Here is a 10,241-nt window from a genome sequence, read left to right as displayed (position 1 = left end):
CTGCTGTGTTATCTATATATATATATATATATATATGAAAATTTCACAAAAACGAACTACTGTCAAACTGGCCATGGTTAAAACCAATTATCTAAAAAGTCCAAATTGCTGGTCGATCTCGGTCTTTCTCTCTCATACACGCAGATCATCTATCTAATATTTTCTTATTTGGCACTATTGTTCTCCTGAATTTACCTTAAACCTATGTATCATGACATTTTACCTTGCATACTGGTATCAACATTCGTAATTATGAACAAAACCATTACAGAGCGGGATCTGTTGTCTTTTGACAAGTTACTTGCATTTTACATGAACACATATTAAATATGAAGACTAGTAGGCGTAGTATAGTCGGTCTGATTAATTATTTAATGATTTATAAAGTGTTAGGAAAAATCTTATTTTCTTTTCAAAATGCAAGACACAATTTATTGCTTACTTCTTTTATTTTTGAAAGATTAGTTTACGTGTGGCACGATGTAAACTGCTCACTAAGTTAATTTAGTTCACATATTTCATGAGCTATATGTATCTTATGGCTGTGTATTATTGGCACGAGATGATGGTTGGATTATTTCTTTCCTCATTGATGGTCACTATTAAATTTAAAAATTGGTTATCCTAGTCCTATAAGAAATTAGTGAAACCCGCTAAACATTTTTCGCTGTCTTGCAAGTGACAAAAGTAGACCCAGGTGGCTTCACTTAATGGTTTAAGTTTTCAATTTGTGTCCCCACTCAACCCCCCACAAAAAAAGTGGGATGTTTATTGCAACCACCTGTTTTGAAATGTGAATGTGGACTAGGTTGCCATCTATTAACTTGCTTTCCTTGGTGCTATTCATCTCACGCATGTACACTTGTATGTTTGTATATAAATCTTAACATACCTACCAGAATGGTATCAAAGATTTTTATCAGTTACTATTCTTTTATATAAGGTGATTTTCACTCCTGGCTTCTAACGAACATGGTAAATATCATTTTGGTGGGTGCCAATAGCGAGCCAAACGATGGTCAGTGAGGACAGAAGCCACCCTCGATTTCAATTTGAAAATGTACATTGATCTTTAAAAAAAAAATGTCTCAAGTTTTTCTAAAAAAATTGTAAACACACTTCCTAAAAATTGGTAAAGTTCCTCCTTCTCTGGAAAATTTTCTGGCCTTGCAACTGGTAGAGTATTATTTTCTCAATATATGTACACGTCATGATTATATATGTACTCTACAAACAATTAAGTTGAAGGGTGCACCATAAGACCACCTCTAAGTCAGCAGCCTGGATCCTAGAGTCAAGGGGAAGGTGGATGGGTTCGCCTCTCCTGCGCCACCATAACTAATTCATCTAGGCCACTTAAAAGCATGTTATGCTATTTAAACATTTTGGAGGTAAAACAAGTTTTAACTTGAAAATGGCAATTAAGGTGAGTTTGTTTGATGGTTGAAACTGGATTAGCGGCAAAGCCAAGATAGGGGTATTTTGAGCTGCCAGCCTGAGTCTGATGTGGGCGACTGAAACCAGGTTTAGCTTCACTGTAATAAGATTTTAGAAGGCCTGGTATGGGGCTGGCCCGCACCAGCCACACTGTGGCTGTGGCTCTGCTGGATGTATAGAAAAACTTAGTTTTAACAAGTCATTTTCAAAAGGGCGTAAATTACCTAACTCCCAGCCTCCCAAAAGAAAAACTCTCACGTCTTTCACAGAGAATATTGTTCTGATAAATTAGGTTTCAAAAACTGATAAAAAAAAAAACCAAGTTTTCATAAAATTATTTCTTTTTTATGGGGTGTTATTCAATCACAATCTTAGTATGGTTCGATTTATTGAGTTGGCAACTTGGCTGTTTATGGCCCCGAAAGGTCCAGGCCTTACGCAATAATGGAAGAAGGAACCAAAAGAGGAGCAAAAGCCAATAGCGTTTCCATATATATATATATATATATATATATATATACACTTATTTATTTATTTATTTATTTTGAAAAAAACAAAACTTAAAGCTCCGACTGTTTATTCGTAAATCTTTTCGTCAAATTTTTTTTCTTTTACCTATTTTTTAATAAAGAAGCTTTGGAAGTAAACCACTTTACAGGTTTGTCGTCCTCTCGGAAAGGTTTTAACTTTTAACCGGGAGTGAGTTCAAACATATTCAAAAGGATTACAATTTACAATCTTTATAGGATTACAATTTACAATCTTTATATATATATATATATATATATATATATATATATATATATATATATATATATTCTGACATGACAGGTAAAATTCTTTATCGCCTTATCAAAAACCAACGCAATATAAGAGCGCTACGTATCCCACACAGCTCAAGGCTAAAAACTGGGCCGCTGAAATTTATGTTCGTGCTAGCATGTTTTTGGTTACTAATTTAGAATCAAAATAAATTTTATTCAAGTTACTCTTATGATAAATATTGATCCTTTCACTGCTAAATTTTTTGTGTTCCACAAGCAAGTGACTTTTAGTAACTTAAATAACACATTTGATACTTTTTTATTGTATTATATTTAATAAAAAGTAATAGACTACACAGTCATGTTATCAAAGTTGGTTAAGTAAAAACTCATATAGGTTCCATGAAATTGATAAATTAACCAAATTCAAGACCTTAAAAGTCGGGAAGAATCTATTCTTCTGTGGTTATCCGATACTCTGCTCACACGCATGGAGTCAAAGTATAAAAGAATTGAAAAAACATGATTGTAGGATGCGTACACCGGAACCAGCAAAATCAAAATCGTTCACGGAACTCTTCGTGTAATGCGCGGTGTTTATAGTACAAATTCTAGCCAAATTGGCATGATTTGGTGAAGAAATGGATCAGGTTCTTGGTAGGATTGGTCCGAGCACAACGGGTTTTGTGCAATTTGGATCTAACCTCGCCCATATCTGCACACTTTTAATATACGTTCTGTACTTTATGTGCATATATACACATTCTACTATGGCCATATTTTTTGTTAAATGTAGCTTTTCTAGTCGTGACACACAGAATAGATGCATCTGGGCCTATTGGCGATACCCAGATCCGGATTTAACTGAGTTATGTTCTGGATCTAGATTCTGAACCTGATTGAAAACCGGATGGATGCGCCTGACCCGGAGCAGCCGATTTCATGATGACGAGCGTCTGAGGTGAGGTCCATGCTTGCGTGCTGTCATTCTGGCGAAAGGTTAAGGCCATGATCGTAAGTTCACGCTATAAATCAAAGGCCTCCTCCTTTTCATGGGTTTATCCCAATTTCCCCTTCTCCGACGAACTCCCAACGGCCATAATGGCTACGTTGCTGCCACGCGTTTCCCGGCCTCCTGATCCCTCCGTCGCGAGTTTCGACTCCTCGGTCGAAATCTCCACCAATTCGAAAATACCCATCTCAGAAATCCCGTTTCCATTGATACCCAATGCCAGAAGGAGGTCGCTCCTCCTCTCTGTTCTTTCCTTGAACCTTCTTGTTACCCCACCTCCTTCATTGGCGAGGGAACGACGGCTCAGGAGGACAATTCCCATCGACGAATACAGTGTCAGTGGTCGGTTTCTTGTTGTGATCTTTAATTTTATCTAGTTCGGTTTCTGTTGCATCTGGTTTAAATGCGAGACAAATTGGCTTGTTTTTGGTCAAGTATTCTGGTGTCGGCGGTCCGTCATGAGAAAGCAAAAGTGTTGTTATCGTCGGTGAAAGAACTTTTTGCATTGTAAAAGAATAACGTCAAACTGTAGGTTTGGGAATTTCATTTTAGTGGAGTAGTTCTCTTGTGTATCGATTTGATATTCTGTCCGCGATTCTGAAGCAATTTGCTCCATTTTCTGCTTAAATATAAACCAAGATCACCGTGTCTGTGGTCGTTTGCATATGGCTTGACTTGAATTTCGTGAACCGATAATGTAAGTTCCATCCTTTCTGTAGAATAATAATTTTTTATTCATTCTAAATAATAACCTGAGGAGTTGCCGTTAGTCGTAGATTTTTCAAGAACGTGCATCCCTAGTTTCAGGATGGAGGTCTATCATTTGATGACCATATATGGTGTTCTAATAGGCAAGGAGATGCTTCTAGCAATGTAGGGTTAAACTTTGATATTTAACCATAATGCTGTTTTGCCTTTGGAGTACCTAATAATCGTTTATTGACTTTCCTTTTAATTTTTTTCCTTTTCATGAACGTCTTCAATTCGACATTTGTGGGAGATCCTTGCATCTACTTCCTTTCTTTCTAGTGATCCTTGGTGTTCACAATTAGGTGGACGGAAGTCTTCACCATTTTAAAGCCTCACGTGCTGACTGATTATAGTATTCTAATTGCATTTTCGATTTCATTTTTGAACCAACATAATAAGAAATGACCATATAATGGAAAATCTTCAATGCAGCTGACGGATTGAAATATTTTGATCTCATTGAAGGAAAGGGTCCAATTGCTGAGAAAGGTTCAACTGTTCTGGTCTGTTCCTGAACTGCTTATTCATTTTCTTGTGGGGGGCACTTGATTTTGTTAGTTCTTGTGTTGTCCTTTCGTTTTTTCTGTTTTTCCTATTTAGTCGTTATTTTTCTAACTTATTTCATCTCTTTGTTCAATCCAATTATAGGTGCATTTTGACTGCATTTATCGCGGTATTACTGCAGTCTCAAGTCGTGAATCCAAGCTTCTGGCTGGTAATCGCATTATTGCACAGGTTATCTTCTTTAATCTAAAGAATGCCAGGAATGGGGCTTAAAGCTTTCAATAGGTAGTCAATCATTTTCGCGTAAAAATATTTCTTTTTATGAAGACGAACCATCCTGAAATGCAGATCACTTAATGACCCTCCTCAAAGCATAGCTGCAAAGGTTGCTTAACTCTCTCTTGTTTTATTTGGTTCATGTTCCAAGCAGGAACGTGGTCTACTAACAGAAAAAAGATACACGTTTTATAATTCTTGGAGGATAAGACTTTGAAAAGTTATCTCTTGAAATTCTCAAGTCCTTGAAGCTTCCTTCCGAAAGGAATCTCTTGGACAGTTGATCTGAGCCTTTTTGGTTTCAATCTCATGATTTGGATGTCTTTGGCATGGGAGTGGCATGTTTCCTTGTAGCTAGTTCAATTAATGATCAGTGATCCGACCATAATATACAGTTGGTCTTAAGACCATTGAGCTCGAAACCAAGAAGGAAGCAACTTCCAACGGCTTTGTAACTTTTACCACTTTCTGGGTCTTGTCAACCGATACAAAGGTGTCTCCCAGATTGCAAAGATGCTTTAACTTGTGACCATTCTTCATATTTTAAAATTTAGCCAACAATTTAACTGATCTACCGAGGAACAAATTGTAGAACTTCCCAACTATTATGCTTTTCTAGATGCTGTTAAGTTGCTGGTAGAAGTACTGGCATGCTGACCTGTGCTTTTTGCTGTTATGCTGACTTGCTAGATGTAACTATTGATGGGTCTGTTCATTCTTGGCTAGCCATATGAATTTACTGTTGGAGCACCACCAGGGAAAGAGCGGAAGAGAGAATATGTAGACAGTGCCAATGGTCTATTTTCTGCCCAGGCTGCTCCAAAACCACCTGCTGCTATGTACTCAATTACTGAAGGGATGAAAGTTGGAGGGAAGGTCAGAACTGCCATGATACGTCTTGTCAATAAGCAATTGCTGGACTTCCTTTTCATTTCCAATGACAACCACGATAATTTCGCTAACTGAAATGAATGTGCTTTGCCATCACAGAGAAGTGTAATTGTTCCTCCTGAGGCTGGATATGGTAAAAAGGGAATGAATGAAATACCAGTAAGATCGAGAATGCCTGTTTGCAGTAAACTTCTGAAATTTTCCTTGGGCTGTGACCACTCTGTGATTGGATCTGTCTCTGTCTTTTGCAGCCAGGGGAAACTTTTGAACTGAATGTAGAACTTCTTGAGGTACTGGCATCACCCACAAAGTAGTTCACTTGGTAAGCCGTTGCAACCAACTTTATGTATATATCTAACTTCTATCAGGATTCAATTCATGTTGACTTTCTTCTTCTGTGGCCTTTGGTGCTAGGAATGCCAGTCTTCAGCAATCAATAATCAGTCAAACAAACATGAAACTTTTTCACTTGTTCGAATTGGCTCGGATAAAAGTGTACATGTTTACAAGAAAACCTTGCCAGGGTTTAAGAGGCAGTGCAATGCGTAAAGGAGAATATCTATGAGCTTATGTTGTTTCCTAATTAGCATCCCGTTGGTTAATTTCCCCTTTAGAACGTAAATTTATTGTTGGCAATATCTTTTTGTCATTTATCACAAGAATGTACGTTGTTTTTGTCAATTACTGAATAATATATACTGAATCTTTGAAACTGATGCTTCTATTCTACCTTCTTTAACGTGGAAATTGAGATGGTGTTTCTCTTTGTTTTTTCAAGTGACATGAATGTGTGACGTACATGGAAAATGCCTTTGTCTCTTCAATTCCCTTTTGTTGCATGGGGAAAGCAATCACCAAAAATCAGGTACATGTAGATCACTAGAATTAGTTATGCACTAATGTCATTATTCTGAAGTTGCTAAGTAACACAGGCACGGCTGAAAGGCTGTCGTACCCGTGTCAACACTGACACTTATGAGTAACAGAACCTTCTTCAAAAAGGTCCAAAGGGTATGGCGGCACACTTGGAGACATCAATTTTGATTTTTGAGTATTTTTTGTGGAATTCGAAAGGGTTTTGTAGAAATTTGCATTTTTTTGTGGCGTTTTCCATATTTCTTGTGCAATTGTGTAGATTTTTGTGGAATTTTGCACCAATATATACATATATGTATATACCTTGTATCCCCGTGTCTAAAAATTTTAAAGATTACTGTCTTTACCAGTATCCCGGTACCTGTACCAGTATCGATGTGTAGACGTTGACAGGGGACTAAGCTTTGAGCTTTGAACTAGTTCTAAATTTCCTACCCCTGGAAAATATTGAAAAAATTATTGAACCCAGATGGGATGACATCGTCATGATGCTTCTTCGTCATCGTATCAGATGGGATGACATCGTCATGATGCTTCTTCGTCATCGTATCAATGAGAAACTAAATCCGTTTTTTCTGTTAGGAGGGAGAACAAGGTAGCTGCACACATTTTGAGTGTATAGCATTGCCATTTCATGGTAGGCGTTGCCCTTCTAATCCTAGTGGAAAATTTTGTATGCTTCCGATGGGACTTTTTAGCAAAGCAGCTCATCCAGCTACAGAACTTGCAACTTCCTGTTAGTGGTTGAGAAAGGGAATTGATAAATGAGGGAGTTTACATGACACCCAGGGAATCAAAAAGCAGTTGCTTCGTTTGGGACTCGTTTGTTGTGAGATGAAATAATCTTTCGTGGCAGAAGGCTGTGTATTTTCTTTAAGTACAAGATGGAGCAGCTGGTTTCACCTGCCAATATGAACATTTTCCTCTTTGCAGATGAAATGCTTTTAACCATGATTAGATAAGTTGAAACCTACATTAGCAAACAGACTTCTACCGTGAAACTTTTCATATTTCGTTGCAAGAAATGTATTCTTGTTCTTTTGTATTTATATTTAAAAACGAAAATGGCAAATGATACTTTCCAGAGACATAGCGCATTGCATCTTCCATATGAGGAAAGAGGACTGGCATAATTCTCCTGGATATGATAGATGTGGAAGGTCAAGAGCAGTTGATCATCAGAACCGACAGGTGTGTTCAAACGTAAGCATGTCGCATTAAGCCAAGTCAAGCTTCCAGGTTGAAAGTGGTTTCTTTTATTGTGAACCTTCTTATTTTCTGATAGCTTGTTTAACTCTTGGCCATACGCATTGGAGTTCACAGATTAATACATTTCGGTTTACCATCGTCTCTAATCTCTCCCTTTAATGCGAGCAGAAGGGATCAAACGTATCATGAAATAGATTAAGAAACTTAATGTGCATGTGTGTGAAGTTCTTACTTCGTACGTTCAGTCTCCTTAACTCTTTATATATTTGGAACTCCAACTTTGATGCTTTCCCGAAATGAAACTCTAGATGGTTTCCTTCCAAAAACATGGGGAGCGTCTTCAAATTCTGATACATTTTGACATGGAAAAATAAATAACTTGCATTAAGAAATACAGGTAAAATCAATCAAGAATCCTTACAAAGAACGATGCACACAGTATGAGACTGAGTACTTGATTTTCTAAAACAAAGTACAAACTATAGAATTGCATCGTTCAAACTCTTAAGAGCATCGATGCTTATGCATAGGAACCAAAAGGAGATCTTATGATCTCACAAAGCACCATTACACAACTTGTTCCATCGAGCTACCCAGTGCCTACATTTTTCTATTTTAGGAAGAAATAGTAAAGCCAGCCTTGCACTGAAGAGGTGCTGGCCTTACCATGTGAATTAATGAAGTTAATTTACTGTATAGGCTGAGAAGGTGGGTGAACTTTAGGGCACCAACATCGGCCAATGGATGCGGCCAGCCCCTAGTTTGAGCGGCATGACTGTTATCTCTTGCTTGATCGGCGGCCAGTCCTTCGTTTGAGTGGCATGACTGTTATCTCTTGCTTGATAGGCGGCCAGTCCTACGTTTGAGTGGCATGACTGTTATCTTTTGCTCTTGCCAACCTATCTTATAACCCTAAGGCATGGAGGAGTGGCCTTGGGTTTTTTGAAAGTTTCAAGACCTCCACGTGTTTTCCCGCGTAAGAGACGGAAAACCTAACACGCTATATAATAATTAATACAAGATAAACTACTACTATATATATAAAGATTGGCACCTTAGCTAGAGATGTGAACCACTAAGAAAAGATTGGCATAGTGAACTAGATAAAGTGGAAGGTTTAGAGCCAAGAGCTTTTTTTTACGTATATAAGGGTAGGTCCTTAAGAGGGAGTTTGGCAACAGGAATGTTCCTACCATATTCCATGAATCTATCTCAAAGATTAACGCACATTCATAAAACATTATGTTAATCATCAATCTTTGGGATAGTTCATAGTAGTATGTGTCCTTTTTTGAGAATTTACTTGTCCTGCCCCTGTGGAGGGCTCTTCTAAGAGTGGAAAAAATCAAAATTTTGCAGCTTCTACAAGGCAACAAATTACAAAGTTCTAAAGATGCTCCCAGTAAAGAAAAACCAATAAGACAAAAACTCAAGGTGAGGAACACAATATCCAGAAGGCGATTTGTCAGATTCATCTAAATTTCTAATGAATGAACACTCAAAGGAGAGGGAAACTCCTTCATGAGTGGCCAGCAGCGATCTCATGTATATACCATGATGCACAAAAGGTGCCATGAGAATAAGAGCTGCATGACTGAGTTTTCGAGGTTTCCTTGACTATATATATTTTTACGAATATCGACTTGACATTTATGGAGAGTTCATACACATTTTGGCATTGTATCCACATCTCAGAACACGAGGACAATTTTGATGTAAGACCAAACTTTTTCTTACCACCATCGGCCCAAACAAGCTTTTACCTTTATTGGGGCTAACCCAACTTGTGAAACCCCTGAACCACTAGCGTTCCGCAATGCCCAGATCTCAGTGTGATCTGCTTCAATGTAATCTGAAATGTCTAATCCATTTTGGATTTTTTGTTTTAGCCAAATGCATTTATGCTGATAAAAAAATACAGATTTGTGCATCCAAGATTGTTTCACAATGTAAGCTTATGGTTCCCAAAACAGTTTCATGCTTACAGGATGGACACAATATTTTAGGCTGTGCAAGGCATGTCTGCAAGGACCGTATTGTAAATTCTATGTTTCGACCATGACTCCAAACTCTATTTGGGGGAAGTCCTGATTATAAGCTAAGTCACATGGGTAAGGGGTACAGAAATGTAGATACAGATACAGCAACTTTAGAAAATATGAGTATGGGGTACGGTAGAATAAAATATATGTGTGTGTGTCTGTGTGCAAAATAACACAAAAAATCAAAATGAAAGTAACATTTAAATAAACAAGTGACATAAATAAAAAGTTACATGTTAATGAACAATAAGCCTAAAAATAGAATCAAAACTAAGTTGAAACAGTTACATCAAGTAAAATTAAGCAGTTCGGATCAGCGATCTAAAAAGTACCCACGTGTTGCCAAGTACCTACTTTAAGAACAGGTATGGCTACATGGGTAGGTGGTCCATACTGAAGTACCCATGTAACTTAGATTATAAAACTCTTCTATATGCCATGTTCCTTTTCTAATAGCAAACTAAAGCACAGAAAACAATC

The 10,241-nt window shown here is 37.5% G+C and overlaps 1 protein-coding gene across 3 annotated transcripts; it reads left to right on the top strand.

Moving 5' to 3' along the window:
* Window positions 1-3,256: 3,256 nt before the first annotated feature.
* Window positions 3,257-6,346, top strand: LOC116246752 (peptidyl-prolyl cis-trans isomerase FKBP18, chloroplastic). 3 transcript variants are annotated; one of them, XM_031618612.2, is made up of 7 exons: window positions 3,258-3,555; window positions 4,396-4,466; window positions 4,612-4,698; window positions 5,470-5,619; window positions 5,734-5,793; window positions 5,886-5,956; window positions 6,058-6,346. In XM_031618612.2, the coding sequence occupies exons 1-6, from the start codon at window positions 3,303-3,305 to the stop codon at window positions 5,946-5,948; spliced, it is 684 nt and encodes a 227-aa protein (XP_031474472.1). In that variant the 5' UTR covers window positions 3,258-3,302; the 3' UTR covers window positions 5,949-5,956; window positions 6,058-6,346. The 3 variants fall into 3 exon arrangements, with proteins under 3 accessions (XP_031474473.1, XP_031474472.1, XP_031474471.1); XM_031618611.2 differs by having other exon boundaries at window positions 6,049-6,346; XM_031618613.2 differs by lacking the exon at window positions 4,396-4,466 and having other exon boundaries at window positions 3,257-3,548; window positions 6,049-6,346.
* Window positions 6,347-10,241: the final 3,895 nt, after the last annotated feature.

This window comes from Nymphaea colorata, chromosome 2 (assembly GCF_008831285.2).
Source record: "Nymphaea colorata isolate Beijing-Zhang1983 chromosome 2, ASM883128v2, whole genome shotgun sequence".
Classification (NCBI taxonomy): Eukaryota; Viridiplantae; Streptophyta; class Magnoliopsida; order Nymphaeales; family Nymphaeaceae; genus Nymphaea; species Nymphaea colorata.
Note: the sequence above shows the minus strand (reverse complement) of the source record. Positions and strands in the feature narration are given on the sequence as shown.